Source organism: Semicossyphus pulcher, unplaced genomic scaffold (assembly GCF_022749685.1).
Source record: "Semicossyphus pulcher isolate SPU_LCO1_2020_fin unplaced genomic scaffold, fSemPul1.0.p SCAF_7, whole genome shotgun sequence".
Taxonomy (NCBI): Eukaryota; Metazoa; Chordata; class Actinopteri; order Labriformes; family Labridae; genus Semicossyphus; species Semicossyphus pulcher.
This window is the reverse complement of record NW_027211748.1, coordinates 7,626,715-7,645,904: the sequence shown is the minus strand read 5'-3', so window position 1 is coordinate 7,645,904 and position 19,190 is coordinate 7,626,715. Positions and strand designations below refer to the sequence as shown.

At 41.5% G+C, this 19,190-nt stretch overlaps 3 protein-coding genes across 3 annotated transcripts; all 3 read left to right on the top strand.

Annotated features, from left to right (window-relative positions):
- The first annotated feature begins 131 nt into the window (after positions 1 to 131).
- Positions 132 to 5,249, top strand: crsp7 (cofactor required for Sp1 transcriptional activation, subunit 7). The gene is made up of 3 exons (XM_069684865.1): positions 132 to 349; positions 1,365 to 1,439; positions 1,530 to 5,249. The coding sequence occupies exons 1-3, from the start codon at positions 278 to 280 to the stop codon at positions 3,279 to 3,281; spliced, it is 1,899 nt and encodes a 632-aa protein (XP_069540966.1). The 5' UTR covers positions 132 to 277; the 3' UTR covers positions 3,282 to 5,249.
- A 3,245-nt stretch (positions 5,250 to 8,494) lies between these two features.
- Positions 8,495 to 14,504, top strand: cnn2 (calponin 2). Its single transcript, XM_069685312.1, has 7 exons — positions 8,495 to 8,653; positions 10,991 to 11,112; positions 11,205 to 11,271; positions 11,646 to 11,783; positions 11,882 to 11,998; positions 12,687 to 12,833; positions 13,111 to 14,504. Exons 1-7 carry the CDS (start codon positions 8,603 to 8,605, stop codon positions 13,414 to 13,416), a joined length of 948 nt encoding a protein of 315 aa, XP_069541413.1. The 5' UTR covers positions 8,495 to 8,602; the 3' UTR covers positions 13,417 to 14,504.
- A 1,876-nt stretch (positions 14,505 to 16,380) lies between these two features.
- Positions 16,381 to 18,833, top strand: rps15 (ribosomal protein S15). The gene is made up of 4 exons (XM_069685565.1): positions 16,381 to 16,419; positions 16,851 to 16,936; positions 17,418 to 17,652; positions 18,662 to 18,833. Exons 1-4 carry the CDS (start codon positions 16,417 to 16,419, stop codon positions 18,773 to 18,775), a joined length of 438 nt encoding a protein of 145 aa, XP_069541666.1. The 5' UTR covers positions 16,381 to 16,416; the 3' UTR covers positions 18,776 to 18,833.
- The last annotated feature ends 357 nt before the right edge of the window (positions 18,834 to 19,190 follow it).

Sequence of the window (19,190 nt, the reverse complement as noted above, 5' to 3'; positions counted from 1 at the left end):
TACATCGTATCCCAGCATGCAGCAGGAGGCCGTTGAGAGATCCAGCAGCTGGTAGTGAGTTGCTAGAGTGCCGAGCAGGCAGCAGTCAACGGTCAACACAGCACACACATCTCCCACTCCATGTGAGAAAACCGAGCCGTCTACCCACCAGGCGACAGAAAAATATGCTGTTAGGACGCCTGACGTGTCACCGCGCCGGCTATTGAGTCCTCGTTGTCATCCGGTTTTCATTTTGGAGGATTCCTCCCTCCATCCTCCGGATCCCACCGAACAGGCAATGACAACGGTCTCAGCAACCCCGCAGCAGATGAAGGACCGGCTGCTGCAGGCCATCGACAGTCACAGCAATGTGAGTACTGCTAACAGGCTAGGGGGCTAACGTTAGCTTGTTTACCTGCATTCCGGCAAACTCGACAAGGCAGTTCACTTTAAAACCTGTCAATTATCCGTTTTATTGTTCTTTTATGAAACATGTTTTACTATTTTGGTTGATGCCGACATGTCAAATGACCGCGAAAGATATGGAGACGCTGAGCTCTTCATTTGACAGCTTGTAAGCTAACTTAGCAGAGTTGCTATCTATATGGCGTTAGCTGGCATGCTAGCTGCTAGCCTAGCCGTAACCCCAAAGCGGGTTTAGAGTATTTAACGGCTTAAAGGAATATAATGCTTACAGGTGCCCCGGAGATGCCTACTTTACTGTTAAGTTATTAGTGTGTTCTTCTAATTAACCATGGTTTCTCTGGAAACCATTTAACGCTAACAATCCCTTGTTGCCGAAGTGTGGGAGGTAGCTAGCTAACTCTTAGCATGAATAGCTACGTTTTAGGAAATAGCCAGACCCTTCCTTCTCAAGTTAGTTAGCCAAATTAGCTAACACAGGTAAGTCTGCTGACTCTCAAACGCTGGTTTACTTTCTCGACAGGATTCAAAACAACCTCAAATTCAATTTACTTTTTATAACTTTTGGCCTCTAGGTTTTACTCCAAAACGTTTGCAGTGGTCAAGGTGCTTTGACTTGACACTTTGCCATCTTTACTTTGAACGTCGTTCTGTCGAGATGCAGACAGACAAGCTAATGTTTCCTGAGCTAATTTATAAGCTAACTTGCCCCATACTCACACACGTTGCAAGCACGATTTGATAGCTTCGACTTTTTCCCAAATGCTGGGGTATATGTAGCTTTAACAATAAAGTAGGATACTTGGTTTGCCATGAGAGTGTCATTTGTATGGTCTTATGACATATCTTGACTATGATGGAAACTCACACTGTTAATTCTTCAATTAACTGATTTTAGGCTAAACACAGTATTTACTTTAAAGTTACAAAAAATACAAAATGCTTGTTTTTCCTTCCTGCAGATATGCAATATGGTGGCTGTATTAGAGGTAATCACCTGTCTAGAGAAGTATCCAATCACCAAAGAAGCACTTGAGGTAAGATGGTTGACTATATTTGATTTATTACCTTATGTAGAATTATGTTGATTTATTGGTTTCTAACTCTCATGCTTTTTATTCATGTAGGAAACTCGACTTGGAAAATTGATCAATGATGTGAGAAAAAAGACCAAGGATGAAGACCTTGCAAAGCGTGCTAAGAAACTCTTAAGGAACTGGCAAAAGCTGATTGAACCCGGACCAGCTGTGCCTGCAAGTGCCCCTGGGTCTACCAATGGCAGTTCCCATCCCTGCAGAACTGATGCCTCTCCTTCTGATATTTCTGTGTCTGGGAAAGGCGTCCCTGAAGTCAAAGTCAGAAACGATGTCCACAACACATACTCGCCAAAAGCAGAGAAATCAAGCAGCCGCAAGCGTCGAGCAGAGCACAGAGACAGTGGAGTGCACTTACCAGAAAAAATCTCCAAGCTGTCTACATATGATAACTCTGTTTCTCCACCACCCACCAATGGGATCGCGGGCAGTCCTGATGTCCTGCTCGACCAGCAAGTCATCCCGTCTCCTGACAGATCTCGGATAGAACACCTTGATAATGACAAAATCAACAGAATTCCAGTTAACGCTGTCAAGCCTCGCCCCAGCTCCCCCGGAGTGGCCAAACTACCTAGCACTTCCTCTATGATCAAGACTGCTGTGATGCAGCAACAGGCAAGATTGGATGAAGGTGGAGGAGGAGGAGGGGGGTATTATCAAGCCAAAAGTCCCCGTGGCCTCACCACCAGTCCAAGGAGCATGAAGCAGGACACAGTGACCAAGCGCTCCTCAGCATATGCACCAAAAGGAACACCCATCCCAAGCCCTTCGTCTAGGGACTCTCCTTTGTCTTTGCCCCAGCCTCCTGTCTCCTCCCCTGCCCAAGCCTCTTACGCTGACAAGCTGCCACATTCTTCTCATAGGTCTTCAATGCACTGGGCCAGTTCGTCAGAAGTCCCCTCTCATTGCCCACCACAAGACATATCTGCAACACTGGAATCCCCATCTGTCTCCCCTTCACCTTCCCTCGCCCAACACAATTCAGAACTGCACAGACCAACATCTGAGGGAGCCATGTCTGTGTCTGATGACACAGACGGAGCAACGGTGTCCAACTTGGAGCATAAAAGGAGGAAATACAGATCAAGAGACTACTCTGTTAACATAGACGGCCAGAAAATAGAGGACACGACTAAGCCTGTGCGGTTAAAAGAACGCAGACTAACTTTTGACCCTGTAACAGGTCAGATCAAACCTCTGGTACATAAAGAACCTTCTCAGTCAGAGGAAGCACCAACTCCTGACCCTGCTGAGTCTAGGCAGAGAACTGAAAGCACTGTACAACTGCCCCCAACCCCGGCCCCAGTCCCTGCCCCAACCCTAGCCCCTATCCCTGTCCCTGTCCCTGCCCCTGCCCCAGGTCCAGGTCCTGGTCCTGGTCCCAGCGCTAACCCTTTCCAGCAAACAAACTGGAAGGAGCTGTCCAGAAATGAAATCATCCAGTCCTACTTGAACCTTCAGAGCAATGTGCTCACCTCCTCAGGGGTCCAGGCCCCTAGCGCACACTTTTTCATGTCGGAGTATCTGAAAAGGGAAGAACAGGAGATCAAGGACTCGCGGAAGATTCATGTTCTGCAGACGGACAGCACAGTAGGGGAATTACCGGGCGTGAGCCGGGACGTGACAGACGAGGACCTGGGCAGGATACACACAGAGCACTGGCCTGGGGTAAACGGTTGTTATGACACCAAGGGCACCTGGTTTGATTGGACAGAGTGCATATCATTGGACCCTCATGGGGATGAAAGCAAATTGAACATCCTGCCATATGTTTGCCTAGACTGAGGGGTTTGGGAAGGTTTGCTGTCCTTTTCCACTCCTTTCTTTGTCTCTGCCCGCAGAGACGAGCTTTGTGATTTTGTTTGTCCACTGTGAGTTCGGCAAAAGCCAGGCCTGCTAAACTCCCACCCACTCCCCACCAGCCCCCATGCCTCTCCCTCTTCATGTGATAATCTATTGAGATTTTGGTATAAAAATAGTAAAGATTAAAAGAATAGTTGAGTTTGTAATACCAAGGGCTGTTTCTGTTTTATTTTTCAAAATGAAAGTCACAGGAAAGACGAGGCCCTAGCTGCAGAGTGCTGCTACTAACACTGAAGGCAAAAAGAGAGGACTGAATTATCCCAGGCAACTGGAAAAGGTGTAACAATGTGAATTTTTAATGTTCTGAATTGTACCTTTTGTTTCAGGCTAACTGGGATGATAATCTTTTCTTTTTCTACCTTCTTTCTAATGAGGAACTACAATCTGGGGTTAAATTTGAGGGAAGGCTGGGGTTTAGCTGTCCTGTCCAGTCCGCCATGTTGGTGCCCAGAGAGGTGTTGAGAGAGATCATCTAGCACAGATAGAGCTGAACATGTCCAGCGTATGAAGTACTGGAGCATATTTGGCAGTTACAAGAAGCTTTATGTGAGATATAAAGAGTAAATTATAAAATTCTTATCATGTATACATCTATTTATTTTTGACCAGTTCATGTATGGGACGTCAATTCAAACAGACGTTCAGAAACCTATAGGTGGCTTTCTTTTTTTCCTGTTTGCATCACTATGTTGTCAGCCTACTCTTTGATGTTAAAGGGGCATACAGATACTTTTGTTGCATGGTCCGTCTTTAAGATCGGCCAATGCATTTGGTCTTTTACATTCCATACTCCATCCTCCACCCGCTTTCGCTCTCTCTGTCTCATCACACAGTACCCATAAGTCCATTGCATCTCAAGAAGAAGTGTTTCTGAAAAATCACTTGGTTTCATTGAATTATTGTACCTTAAAGTTTATTCAGTGTAAGTGCAAAACACGCCAATCCCTCTGAAGCCTAGAATATTAAAGAATGTCACATCAGATGGTGCTGTATGATCAAAACTAGCATTTTACAGGCAAAGTCAAGTAAATACACGGATGCTGGGACTCACTTTGTTTCCATTCCTTAGATTGTTTGCCTTCTGGAAAACCTTTCCCGTATTTTGAGTCAAACCGCCTTTGTGAATGTACAGGATTGAGACCTCCTTAAGCACTTGTACATACTTTTACAACCTGTTGGTCATTTCATTACTGACTTAATTCAAGTGTGAATAGCGACTGATTCTCCATCTATTTATGTGCCCATAGTTTATTCAGAGTTTAAGATACATTTACCATTTTTGCGGCTGCTTTCGAGAGCTTAGAAAACATTTAGGTTGCCGGTCGGAGTAGCATTTCTTTTGCTTCCATTTATTTAAATACAGCAAACATAAACGGCAGAGAGAGAAAGCTGTGTGCATCAGATATTCTTGGCATTTTCCATGTGACAACTAATACTTCTGAGTTCCCTTTATACCCATCAGTCACTACCACCTCTTCTCACATGACTTAAATTAAGGTTGGCTTCTGTGCAGCCTCTCTGTCCATGCATTATTTCAGTCATTCATCCCTACCAATGTGCCTTGGTAAACGGTAATTCTGGATTTGCTTCCACATAAAAAACTCTGTGCTGTCCGTGGAGATGGGTTTATGTGCGAGATTTCCAAATCTGGTGATCAATACGACGCTGTTATATGCACCATTTCTGTTACTTTTTGTACACACTGATCTAGCGAGGGTGACGCTGCAGACAATGAGAAACTGCACAACAACAGCACAGCTGGCAATAAAGGAAAAGTGCTACAACTGGTTGATAAGAATCTGTTTTCTGGAGTTTTGACTGGGGCATCTTTATTTGTTCAGTGTTTAACATCTCTCGATTGTTTGAAAAATAAAATGATCTAAATCTTCAGCTCCGTCGACTGGCTTGTGGGTCTTTTACAGCAACATTGTGTTCAATGTCATCGTGAAATGAGCTCTGTACACTTCTGCCTTTTGTTTTAAGCTTCACTGTAGACGTTGCTGTAGTTTGTTGTACTTCCCCAGATCATCCATGGGGGGGTGCACTTTGTCCTTTTGTTTCTTTGTCTTTGTCAGTATGTGATGTAAGGGTGGGATGGTTACGAGGTATTTTATTTGTTGAAATTCATTGACCGGGCTTCCCTTTTTCCAGGCTTACTAAGAACAAGTCGTACTTTATTTTAAGTTAAATAATCCCTCTCCAGATTTAAATCCTCATCAGAGGTAGAATCTTTGAATTGCCAACACCCCCAGTAAGAAATGTCCTTGTGTACTAAAGTGTCGTATTTATTATCACTATTCGTCCCAGTAGAGATTACCTGTCTGTCCCTGAATGCTTAATAGACTCAGGAATATCATATACGTCACTCCCTGCCATGACTCAGTCAGCTGATGACATCACAGATATCAAGACGGGTGAACTGTCTCCTCGGGGTGTATTTAGTCTCAGACTCTTAGTCAGCCCTCTGCACACCTGTGTGATGTCATCATCACCTGCTACACTTACCTTCAATAACAGCTGGTTTTATGACCGAGACACCTATGGCAGAGACACCTGGGCCTGTGTGATTATTGGTCTCAAAGATTTTACACGTCATCTCGTCTTGTTGGGATGTGTTGAGGAGGCAAAGCGAGCATGTATCACGAAGTGTTGGGCTGATATCTGATGATGTTGGTTGACATCAGAGCTTATTTTCATGCTGATCTACTGAGTATTATTTATCAGCGGAGTAATTGTTGTCTATAGAATGTCAGAAAATAGCTCTTTATGGTTTCTTCTTGTAGTTTGTTATCCATAAATCCATTCATAAGCTAATTTAATTTACCAAAACATATATGATCAAGAAAAGCATTGAACTTTCACATTTGATAATAGCTAATGTATTGTATTGTGACACTGGCTTAAAAGATTATCCAAACAATAGATGATTCATTTTCTGTCCATCAACTAATTATTAATTAGGAAAAATGATAAATTCAGATTTAGTGCTATGATACTGCAAACGTGACAGACTTGTTGACAGAGAAATACACAAGGTCGCACATACTTTGGTGTAGTGGAAATTCTGAAAGTGCTTAAGGTTTCTCCTCAGCTACCAGAAAAATATTTTTCTTCACAATGAAACACAACTTAATCCCCAACGCAAGTCGCTTTAATAAAAAATGTCAAATTGTAAGCTAAATCCTAGAGAACAGCTCTAGCTTTACAAATATCCCCATTGTCCATAACTAGATTATAGAAACAACCACATAGTGTCCCAGTGAGAAGGATCCCTGTGGGTGTATCTCACTTTATGTGATATGGCTTCTCAACATTCTCATCATTTAAGGAGGAATAATCAATAATGTTACGTTGTTGTATGCTTCTTATAGCAAAAATAATGGTTACCTCAGGCTGAGGCACAACACTTTAACTCTTTAGTTACTTTTTGCTGTGTTTTTAAGGCTTGTCATAATACAAGAAATGCATTTCAAGTGGTTTTTCATTCGAAAATTATTCCCTTTCCCAGAAATACAGACCCGACTTTCACTTTCTTTGTGGAAGTGACTTGAACAAAAAAAGAAGAGAAACAAAAAGTCACCACTGGTTTCCCTTTGCTCTCGGTTTAAATGGCTTAATGATAAACCGCTATCATTAATATGTAAAGGAAGAAATCCTGCCGGGCACGCCGTAAATCAGACACTACTCTGGAGCAGAGTTACTCATCCCTGCATGTGAAGGGAAGCTGTATCTGTTATCTAAAATCCCATAGCCCCAACATTACGTCACCACAGTAGCTCATTGTGCTTACTTTAGTAACTCAAACTTTTTTTTTGCTCGACAGTGACTCAAAAAAGTGCGACAATTTGTCTGGTCCACTGAAAGTCTGGTATGCAGGGTGGGACGGGAGGATCACTCCCACCATTCAGGAATTTGGGAAGTTTCCTTCCATATAAGGAGTTTTTGAATTCTATCGCGACCTAAAGAAGAGAAGGGGAAAGGTGGAGCCTAGGATCGATTAACGAAGAGGGTAACCAAAGAGTATGCAGGACGGCAAGAGTATTACCAAGTGCGTGCTTCCGTTATTGCTGAAACGCTCATATACAAAAATATTTCATGTTAATTGTAGGCTGATTAAGCTAAATATCGACTATAAATCTATAAGAACACTCATTTGGGCCCTCTGCAATTTTGTTCAAAATGAAATCCTGCAGTTTTGCTGAAAAGGTGCAAATTTATCACACTGTCTGAGGGACAATTCCACTGTGTGCTATGATTATTTATACAGATTTACGCTTATGGCACAACTCACAATAAGCCAATACATTCAATAACATTCTCTATGAATTTTATTTCCCAGTGTAAAGGTCTAGATAAAGTTTGAACGCTTCTTCAACCACCAGATAAAGTTCTTAGGAGAGAAATGTTGAAGGCCCTTTTGTTAATTATTATCATAGTCCAGTTGTGTGACTCCCCCTGGGTGCTAAAACATCCAAATTGACTCAGAACAAACTTGGGAAACATATTTTGTAGGGCTTCAACATTAACATTTGAAAGTGGTTGCCAGGCCGGCAAAGAGAAGCAAAAAGGTAAAGCTAAACGGAACACAAACAATCAGAAATCACAAATTAACTTAACCTGACCAATATCTGTTAGCTTTAGGCTGAACAGGGTGAATAAAAGGTACTTAAGCAAAGTTCACAAAGTTTCATTGTCATATCTTTTAATCTTACAAAGCCATTGATAGACACATTGAATGACAATAATACAAATAATAATAATAATAATAATACAAATAAAAATAGCTATTTATTATTTCCACTGGCCACAAGCTAGCAAGTGTAAGAAATTAGTCTTATAATCTTCGTTTACAGGGGCCTCCAAAATCAACACATAAAAAAGTTACTCAAAGCTGCTTTAGGGAATCAACTATTCTTCATATGCTTGACATATAATTATGAATATTCATCGACACGGGTTTTCTTCAGATCCCCCACACAAGCTTACAAGTTGCATTTCCAACCATTCGCTCTTCTGTATTGCTCCGGTGAGCCATCAGCAGCGACCTCTCTTGGCTTAAAGTCACACTCTTTGGTAGAAACCGTGGGAGCGCTCTAATTGGCGGCCGTAAAAGAGAAAGGAAGTATTTGGTTCACTCCGTTTTCATTGGAAGAGAAAGTCGAAGATATTTTAGCGGAGATTTTATCCTCAAGTCAGTATCTTCTTCTTTTTTACGCGAATAGACACCTCACAACTCTTTGACAATGTTTAACAAAGGTCCTTCATACGGGTTGTCAGCGGAGGTCAAAAACAGGGTATGTATGCATATTTTTATATATCAAAAATAGTTTGTCGTATTAAACTTTTCCTAACATCTTCCACTCATTGTGCTTCACACGGGTCGCAAGTATGGGAGTCACCTGGCCTCCATTTTGATGAGCGTGCCCAGGTTAAAAGGTAGACAGAGGTGGATCTAAAACAGTGCAAGAAGAGATTTTTGGAGTTTTTAGAAGGGTTAACGGCCTTTAATACTTTTTTTTATTCTTATAAAACTTTACTTCACTTTCAGCTCTCTGCAAAGTATAGCTACATTCTTTGACTTTTACATGTTAAAAAGCAAAATAATGTTTTTGTCCATGTCGGAGACAAAGTTAAAAAGACAGTATGGGCGTTGTCCCTCTTGGCGAAGAAGTGTGTCGTTGTGGCAAAATTGTTCTCCCGGTTTCCAGCATTTTCTGTTTAATGTGCTGCAGTTTGTTGTCCGGCATTGTGACCCGCATTAGCAGATAATGTAATTCTCCCATTAGTCCCTGAATTTGATCCCAACCATCTTCATTGTAGCCCTTCTGTATCTTTTTATTGCTTCTTTTAAAACGGCAAGAAGAGTTTATCCGTCTTTCCCCCTCGAGGCAATGTTTCGTGCTTCTTCTTCGTCTTCTTTTGATTAAACTTTTATTCCCTCAAAACCACGTCGAATCAGTACAGAAAAACGTGGGAATTTCTCTGGTTTCCCCCTCTGCAAAACGAGTCCTTGTGTAGACAGAAGTTAAACAAACCAAACAGCCTCCAAAGTGACCCCACTCTTTGGTAATGTGTAACTTTTTGAGTGCGGCCTTGATGAGGAGAGCACCTTGTTTATTTGGGCCTGCCTGCACAGATCTGTGCACACCCGGGTCCACTTAAAATACCAGAGCTGATGCTGCGGAGGATTACTTTCCTTACCACGTTATTATGCATCAATTAGCCCCTTTAAAATGTGACATAATTGTGTTGCTACTGTGCCATACTCTTTGTTCCAGGCTATTTTAGTTCTGTTCACTGCCCCCTTGCCCTTTAAGTGTTTCTTTAACTCACCTTCAGCTTACTTTTTCCATCTACATTCCTTGGCTGTGCCCTTGTACAAGACAGAAAGGGTCATGTCCCCTCCCCAAATCTCTACAGAACAACATGTGCCAGACGTGAAGAAAACATGTAGATTTTCTCTCTCTGTTAGCAACCTTGAGAGGGGGGGTGTAAAGTGATTCTGATTTGAGTGGTATTTCCTGCCATCAGTGACGTAGTGATGACCGTGAAATGTGAGGAATTTAAGGATTTATTCTCCCCATAGCCCACCCCTCTTTTTAACTTTTAAAACTCATCAGAATTTCGCCAGTTTGGACGGTACAAACATCCAGTGTGTTTGTTCATTCATTCATTGAAACAACACACACAAAGCTCTGCAACCTCACCGCTTCATTCAGCTCTTTCATTCAGGCACTGTGGGGTAAATTCCTCTCGTTCAGCTTGTCTCTGTAAATTACATCTGTCTGATTCTTTGTGGGCAATTAAAATAGCCAGTGTTGTTTTTAATACGGGGATAACTTTATGAAGGAAACGTAATTAGAAGACAGACATTCCTCAAGAGTACAACCAGCTGTGAGCCGAGTGCGGCCGGCTTCCATGTATAATAGTAGGTTAAACTCGGCGGTTTGGTTTCTCCGGTTGGCCTCAGGACAGAGGGAGATTGTTAGCTGCTTGTGAGTTTGCACGAAGCTCAGTCAACACCTTATCCTGCAGTGGAGGAGAAGAAATCCATACCTGTTTCTGTTATTGCTGCTTTCCAGCTTCATAACTGTTGTTTACGTGACCGCAGCGCTCTTCCTGAATGGCCTCTTTCTGAGCCAGCGCAGCGTTTCTCACACTCCTGCCGTCAATCAAAAAAGGGCTTTTAAAATTGGAGCAACACCTCTAAAGTAACACCCTCGCTAGAAAGTCAATCTTTGTGCCACGTTAAGCCCTTTAAAGCTCCCCCCCTTCCTCCCACTTTTTCTAACCTTACTGCCTTCCTGTGTTTCAGGAGAATTTAGCAGTTTACCAAACAGGATATCCGTGTGTGTGTGTGTGTTAGGCTGAGTCAGTGTCACCTTTATTTACGGGCGCTAAGAAAGACAAAACCCCCTCTGTAGACATGGCATACAACACTGGGGCATAGTGACATTCAGGGGCGGCCATGACACAAGATAGGATGCAGTCATAATAAACTTTAGAGGATACAAAACATTATTTATACTCCATCTTTATGGCATTTATGCAGTAAGAGAAGCATGTGTGACAAACGTAATGAATGCAACACAAAACACATGTGACCTTTGACCTCTCTCCTGCCCAACCAGATCGCACAGAAGTACGACACCCAGAAAGAAGAGGAGGTGAGGGTCTGGATCGAGGACATCACCGGCGTTACCATCGGCCCGGACTTCCAGAAAGGCCTGAAGAATGGAGTCATTCTGTGCGAGTAAGCAGCAGAGGTCACAGACTCGGCCTCGATCATCTGTTTTTATCATTAAGCACTTTAAATATATTCCTCTTTATTTTCCCCTCTCTCAGCCTCATCAACAAACTCGCCCCAAACTCTGTGAAGAAGGTCAACCAGTCTGCGCTGAACTGGCATCAGGTAAGTTAGTCCATTACATATTTGATATTAACTGAGGGTAGTTCCCTATTCTTTGGTATTGTGCTTTGACATGTCTGCACACTGAATCATGCTGGGTCATGGTTCTATTTACATGTTTGCAGTGTTGCAAGCTTCTCTTGGTTTAGAGCCTCTATGTCTGAAACTGGTTTCTTTGCTGAGGTGTGACCAGTCTCAGTAAACACACTCCCTCCTTTCAGACTGGGCTGAATGTTCTTAAAGCTACAGGGCAGCATCTTCTTTAAAAGGATAAATTAAAGTGGAATGCAAACAGAGAAATAATCAACTCGCTGTCTGTCTTAATCCTGCACACACACATGGTTGTTGATGTTGTTTTAAAATGTCTGCGGTTTCAGCTGGAGAACCTGACAAACTTCATCAAAGCCATCATGGCGTACGGCCTGAAGCCTCACGATATCTTCGAAGCCAACGACCTGTTTGAGAATGGGAACATGACGCAGGTCCAGACGGCGCTGCTCGCACTCGCCAGCATGGTGAGATTATAAAAGCGTCTTTTTTTGTATCCTTTCAAACCTGTCCTTTATGGTGTGTCATTGATTTGATCCACCATCTGCATTGTCTTTTCTCTCAGGCCAAGACCAAGGGCTGCCAGTCACGTGTTGACATCGGGGTGAAGTACGCTGACAAGGCGGAGAGGATGTTCGACGAGGAGAAGATGAAGGCTGGACAGTGCGTCATCGGTCTACAGGTATATCGGTTTTCTTTTAGTCCTGGGTGAGCAGCAGGGTTTGAACTCTCAGAAGAGTCAGCAGCAGTTAATCTCTGTAATCTAACCTGCAAAAAAACTGTACACTCTCGCCTACAATCTCCATAACAGTCACATTCCTTTATTTAAACCTCTCAGATAACTGGAGTTCATGTTGGTGCAGGTCTGAGAGCTCACTTGTGTTTGACTTTACAAATCTAATACCAGCTTTTTAATCTGGTATTTATTAACTGGATCCAACGGAGCTGAGGTGCATCACATGCTCTGAGAGCTGAACTCACTACAGCATGCGGCGAAACTATTGCGAAACCATTCTGTCATGATCTCATGTCAGGCACAGCATGCTTCAGAATAAGAGCGGCTCATTGTTCTCGCTGCCTCTTAAGCTTCTGTGTTTTGTTTTTGTTTCCGTCGCCAAGAGGGAGAGGGCGACATGAGGGCTACCTAAACAGTGAGGGAGGCTTACAATACCACTAGCTGTGAACCACGTCTTTCCTGTGAAGTGTGGTGGTGACTGAAACTTTAAAGCATATGTTCGCGTTTTGTCATCATCACTCACATTCTTGTGACGATATTATGCAACTTTTTACTTCTCTTCATTATTGTGTAAGCTCAACAAGTGGATTTAAAGCTCCTGCTTGACAACTTATTGTGGTGTTTGTGTCTTCAGATGGGGACCAACAAGTGTGCCAGTCAGGCAGGTATGAACGCATACGGCACCAGGAGGCACTTATACGACCCCAAAGTTCAGATCCAGCCCCCCATGGACAACACAACCATCAGCCTGCAGATGGGAACCAACAAGGGGGCGAGCCAGGTACTGCAGCATATTCCCCACTTCTCATAAATCAAATATTATTGGATTCCTGTGGAAACACGCCTCAGGGCATCGCTCATTTCCACTGCTGTAAACCTGTGTCATGTTTGGTCTTGTAGAAGGCTGTAAACTCCTGTTTTTTTTTTCTTCACCAATGAAACACTGATCGGCACTTTATAAAGAACTTTTTAACAGGAAAATAACTGTTGCATAAATGTTATAACCCCAAAAAAGTAAATGTGAGTCTTATTTTCTCTTCCCTCTGTGTGCACTCCAGGCCGGGATGACGGCTCCAGGAACAAGGCGTGCAATCTACAACGAGAAGCTGGGCACAGACAAGTGCGACAACAGCACCATGTCCCTACAGATGGGCTTCAGCCAAGGTGCCAACCAGAGCGGACAGAACTTCGGCCTGGGCCGGCAGATCTATGACGCCAAGTACTGTCCTAAAGCTGGAGAGGTCGAAGAGGAACAAAACGGGGCGGCCGTCGCCCGCGACTACCTCCCAGATTACCAAGACGAGGGTTATCAAGGCTACCAGGAGGAGGAGCAGGTGTACCAGGAGGACGGGACTGATTACTAGACGGAGGGAAGGAGCCGAGGAAGGGAAAGGGAGGTTGTCGACAGGAGGCAAGAAAACCTGACATAATCTGACTGAATGTGTTGGATGTTGCGCCTTTTATTAGGTCATATCCTTTTTAGTATTATATGAAATAGTTTTCTTCCCCTATTTGTGGAAAACCGATCTTACACATATCATGATGATCTGTATCTCTGTGATTCTTTTTTGTATTTAAAGTGACCATTAAAGCCAATCTTTTTTGGCTTACTTAGTTTTATATCGCAGGGATTTCTTAAATGTGCCAAAGCCCCATTATTATTACGTCCAGCTGGTTTCTGCTGAGTCTTAAGTTACATTGTTAAGGGAGATCCTTAGTTTTATTAAAGGGCAACAAGAGACCAAAAGTGAAACTTTAGGGAGTTTTTGAACAGTTTTTAAGACGGTGTGTCTTAGGATCAAAACGCACACGAGTGTGTTTCTCTGTAATAGCTGTCCCATCTGTGTAAACTGTAATTCCTGTGAATGTGTTTTAGTTTGTCTGTTGTCTTCCTCAGTATCTCCTTCATTCCTTCAGTATTGCTCTTTGACATGTACAGTAGTAAACAGTTTTAGTTGTTCAGGCAGATGAGGGAACAAAATGGATATCGTTTTTTCTTCCTTAGAACAAACCACTCTTTTATATTCCGCCTGTTCTCTCATTCGTTTCAGTTATTTCGTTTTTAATAGAGGAAATATTTCCTCTGTTTGTGTAACCAGTCCAACTGGAGTTCAGCTTGTTTTCTTTGGATTTAAGCGGGTGGGGGGAGGATAAAATAATACTCCAGCAAAGTTTTCAACATTCCAAGTAAAAAATACTGGATTCTTTTTTGCAGATGATTTTAAGTGAATCTTTCTTAAATACTGGTTGACATGCAGACCAATCCTACAGTTATATTTGATCACTTTTATTTATGCATATTTGTGATTTGAATGGGGTTTGTTTTGTACCTCGAATCTGAATAACATTCGCTATTGGACTATACTTTTCCTCTGGAATAATCTTTATGCCAGTGGAAAAAGACATGTTTGGATTAAACTATGTTTTTGTGAATACGGTGTAATAAAGATGTGTATTCATATCATGTGTTGATTTTGTTTCTAAAAGAACGATGCAATGTTTAACACAAAGGACGGCCTCAGAGTTACTTAATCTGCAGAAGTGTAGCATTGTTTAGGTCTCCACCATAGATGCTTATGTACAAACATCAGTTATAGTTATATGGAAGTATGTTTATCAGAGACTCAAGTAATGATAACTGATTAGATTAAACCCAGCTGATCAGAACAGGAAGTGTTATGAAACAGTAGCTCTTAAAGCAGTACCCAAGCTGCACTGTGACTATATGGTACTGTAGGTCGACCTTCTGAGACAGGCACATATCACTCAAAAACAAAGCATTTCTCACTAACCTTTTGTGGTACGTAGACTCGTCAGGGTTTGAGATATGTAGTCTGAGATTTCATCCTCCAACTCTAGACAGAGTAGGGGGGTATAGAATTTCATTTGTGCTTCTCTGAACACTGAACATTTACATTTACACAGATTTTAAATGTAACATTTTTTAAACAAGGGTTAATCTTTATTTTCAGCAAAATATCAAAAACGTGTACTTTACCATCCTCCCACTGATGAAATAAAATTACATACTAAGCAGATAGTCCATCTGTAAATAGAACCGATAGAGGAAGTGAGAAAATACTGGAAACTGAAAACATGGAAAATAAGTTAACTTGGTATTTTGATGTACGGAGCTCAAAATGTAAAACTTTACGGGGATCAATCATTTAAAGCACATGCAAAAACCTTTACCTAAGTTATATTAGCATTATTGGAAAAATACTCTGAACATATGACGAGTCCAACGTTCAAATGTTGACCATGTGTCCTGAAATGTTTTTTAAATTAAATGAGAATAAGGATGTGTAACATTATGTTCCAAAATGTTATCGCATTAAATGATGATATAATATAGATGCGTAACATAACTGGTCCCAAATCTGGCACATGCAACAGAGAACCACTACACACCACAAACTCAGGTAAAACATGGTTTATTCTTTAATTATTGTAATCATTACACTATTGACTTCATCAAGAATATGCTGCTTTGCTGTGTTTCACATGTGGGGGTTTTTGTGCCCCATTTTTTTTTTAATTAAACGATAATACTGTTAATACTGATAGGCATTGGATAAATACATTTATAGAACTCTTGTACACACGTTGTGGTATCTCTCAATATACCATATTCCGAATTTCCCCCGCAGGGATCAATAAAGGATTATCTTATCTTAATATATAAATACTCAAATGGGGTATCAGTTCTAGGGCCAATGTGTATTTAAATGCAGTGATATAAGACTTATTAACATATCTGGTTTAGGTAGAAGTTCCAATACTCCATTATAAGTAAAACAAATGCATTTAAAATTGTTTTCAAGTATATAAAGAAATATATTCAGCACAGTTTACTTAATGTTTCTATCAAAACTTAAAGGGGTAGAAATGAAAAAAGACTAAGTCATGTTACAAAATTTGCATGCTTTATACATTATTCAGTGTTTGTTCTAAAACATGGAAGGCAAGTACAATACATCCTAACTGTAGGTTAATTCACAGTATACACCTCAAGTAAACATACCCAAGTAAACATACTCAGTTACTGACTTTAAAAAAACTATTGACATAGACTACATTTTGTATCCGTTCAGTTTCCGCTCTGTAACTTTCTTTTATCTTCTTCCTGATAGGAAGAACTTAAACTGTGCTACATTGAAATTATTCGAAACGATAATAAGAAAGGGACACGTCGGTAGGAAACTTGACACTGCACGGAAAACGTAAGTATTGTACAATTGCTCCACCTGGTGGCCGCAGCGGGGAATAACAACGGAAGACACCACCGGATGTTTGCCTGAAATCGCGCGATATGAGGCCAAACGAGACCTCCGGCCGTTCTTTTCCCCGGAACACCAGGCAAGATGGTAGGTGCAAAAATGACTGTGAAGCTTGTGAAACTACAATCTATATGCATCTGAGCTGTATAGTAACTTATTAGTGTAGCTGACCATATCATCCGACATAAACACCCGTTAACTGCCCGTTCAGTAGTAAATTGTTGCTCAGAATGGTAGATAAATCTATGTTTATAGACTCTATTAGACGGAGCTACCTTCCCCTGTGGCTAAGCTTACCCTGTGGTCCAACATAGTCTGTAACGGCAGCCAAAGACGAGCAGTTCTTATAATGTCATTATTAGCACGAGCTAAAGAACATGCGCTGCTTTGTTGATGTTTACATGTGAACTTAAAGTCGGTTTTAGGCCATTAGTGCGACAATGTACTTGCTACATGTACTTGCTAACTGTACTAGCTAACATTACATACTAACCTGGGATGATGTCTCCTCCTTCCAGGCGGATACCGAGATCAAGAAGAAGCGTACCTTCAGGAAGTTCACCTATAGAGGTGTGGACCTGGACCAGCTTCTGGACATGTCCTAGTAAGTGAAATAGTCGTGATGCTGAGCAGCTGATGCTACCTGCTGGTCAGCTGTGGATATTGTCTTGTCAGGTTTATTGAATTACAAAATGACATCCTCCTTACAACACATCCAACACAATGTGAATCTTGACTTCCTTAAGACTTTCATTCCTAGTTAGCCCCCTCTAAAGGTGTTTTATTGGGGCCTCAAGATAATTTATAAATATTGTAGACCGTAAATCCAGTTAATCAAATTGGATGATCTGCAAATGCTGAGCTCAAAGTTAAAGAATTTTAGCCCTGAGTCTGGTATATCTGACTTCATTGCACTTCTGATATTGCCAATTACAAAGGTTTCAATTAAATTGAACTTTAGATGACCTCATTAAATACCCATTGCCATTGCTCTTTGCTGTCCTGTATTTTACAAGTGTACTTTACTTTTATTTCAAAGACAGTCATGGGTGTCATTGATATTATTGTCCTCCTTCCATGTGTAGTGAGCAGCTCATGCAGCTGTACTGCGCCCGCCAGAGGAGGAGGCTGAACCGTGGCCTGCGCCGCAAGCAGCAGTCCCTCCTGAAGCGCCTGCGCAAGGCAAAGAAAGAGGCTCCCCCCATGGAGAAACCAGAGGTGGTGAAGACCCATCTGAGGGACATGGTCATCCTGCCTGAGATGGTCGGGTCCATGGTTGGAGTGTACAATGGCAAGACTTTCAACCAGGTTGAAATCAAGGTGAGATTACATTGGTCATGTAAGAGGGAAAACATACGAGTACATTTCTTGCACCCAATATTATTTACTAAAGTTGCATTCATGTCAGTGTTTGTTGTTTGAAGTTCCAACAAAATGTGATGTGGAGGGGAAAATGGGAAACATCCTGGACATTAATAAAAAAAAATACACACAAAGGTTGCAGTGTATTAATGATGTGAAAACAGAGCAGTAGTCAGAAGTCATACAAAGCACAGATGGCTGCAGTTTCCTGCAATTTGAAGCAGTCTCTTAATTACTTGTCTGTCTGTCAAATTAATAATTATCTTTCCTCGATTAATGCCTGGGCAGTAGGCTGTGAAAATGTATCTTGATGCGTTACAATGTTTAAGCATTGTGCAGCAGCATGATAATGAAGGAGAATCAAGACCAGTATGATAAGCCAAATTATGTTTGCTTTGATTGCGGCTGCAGCGCAGTTAAATTCAAGTCCAGCATAGACGTGTCAGTACATTGTGTGGACTGGTAGCTGTAGAGGTTCCAGATTTCAATTGTTCAACTTTTTATACATTTTTGTGTGTGTGTGTGTGAGAGGGGGAAATTCAATTGTTCAATGAAAACAATTGAATTTCTCCCTGAGGGTTAAAGTCTTGTTCTGATAATTCAAGTTAACATAGAGAACCATGGTTAAGATGTGTTAAAAGTACACTTCATACCACATGGTTTGTACACAGCTACAAATCTGAATGGATTGTTGTAACGTTTGTGTTACTATAGCTGAGTAAGTAAGGACCAGAAAATCGAAAGGTAGCGATGGGGTTAACTTGTCTTCAGAGTATAGTGACCTCTGGTTTATAGCCCTAATTAAAGCTTCTAACTCTAGATGTACACATTTTAGAGCAGTGTTAAGTATACGTTTTGTGATGTCCTGTCACAAATTACATGTTTTGATTGGCAGTTACTTCACAACTGTAAAAAGTTTACCGAGAGCGTCTATGTTTATATTACTAACATGTTTCTCCTTCCACAGCCTGAGATGTGCGGACACTACCTGGGCGAGTTCTCCATCACCTACAAGCCAGTCAAGCACGGTCGCCCTGGTATTGGAGCTACACATTCTTCTCGTTTCATCCCTCTGAAGTAGAATGGCTGTATTCTTTGTATAAATAAAAAAATGGTTGCTCCACAAGACTTGTGCAGTTGGGTTCTTTTCAGAATAATGCCTCAAAGGAGAGATCAGTTGTTTTTAAGTTTAAAAGTATACGCTTCTAGCTGGAGCCTCTGGCTTGAGGCATCTTGATAAAGAGTATCAGTGTCTTTATGATAACTATGAACGAATAAACAGAATGCAACTAGATGTTGGTTTTGTGAAAACCTGAATAATTACCATGTGATATCAGCAGACGAAAAAATAATCTTATATGAACATTCAAAATCTCAACTGTGGTACAGTGGAATACCATTGAGTTATGTTTGCTAGGTAAACATGGGAATTTTGGGTAAATGACTGGTACCCGAAGTCGAGGTTTAAACTGTCCTCTTCCTGATTTGAATGTATT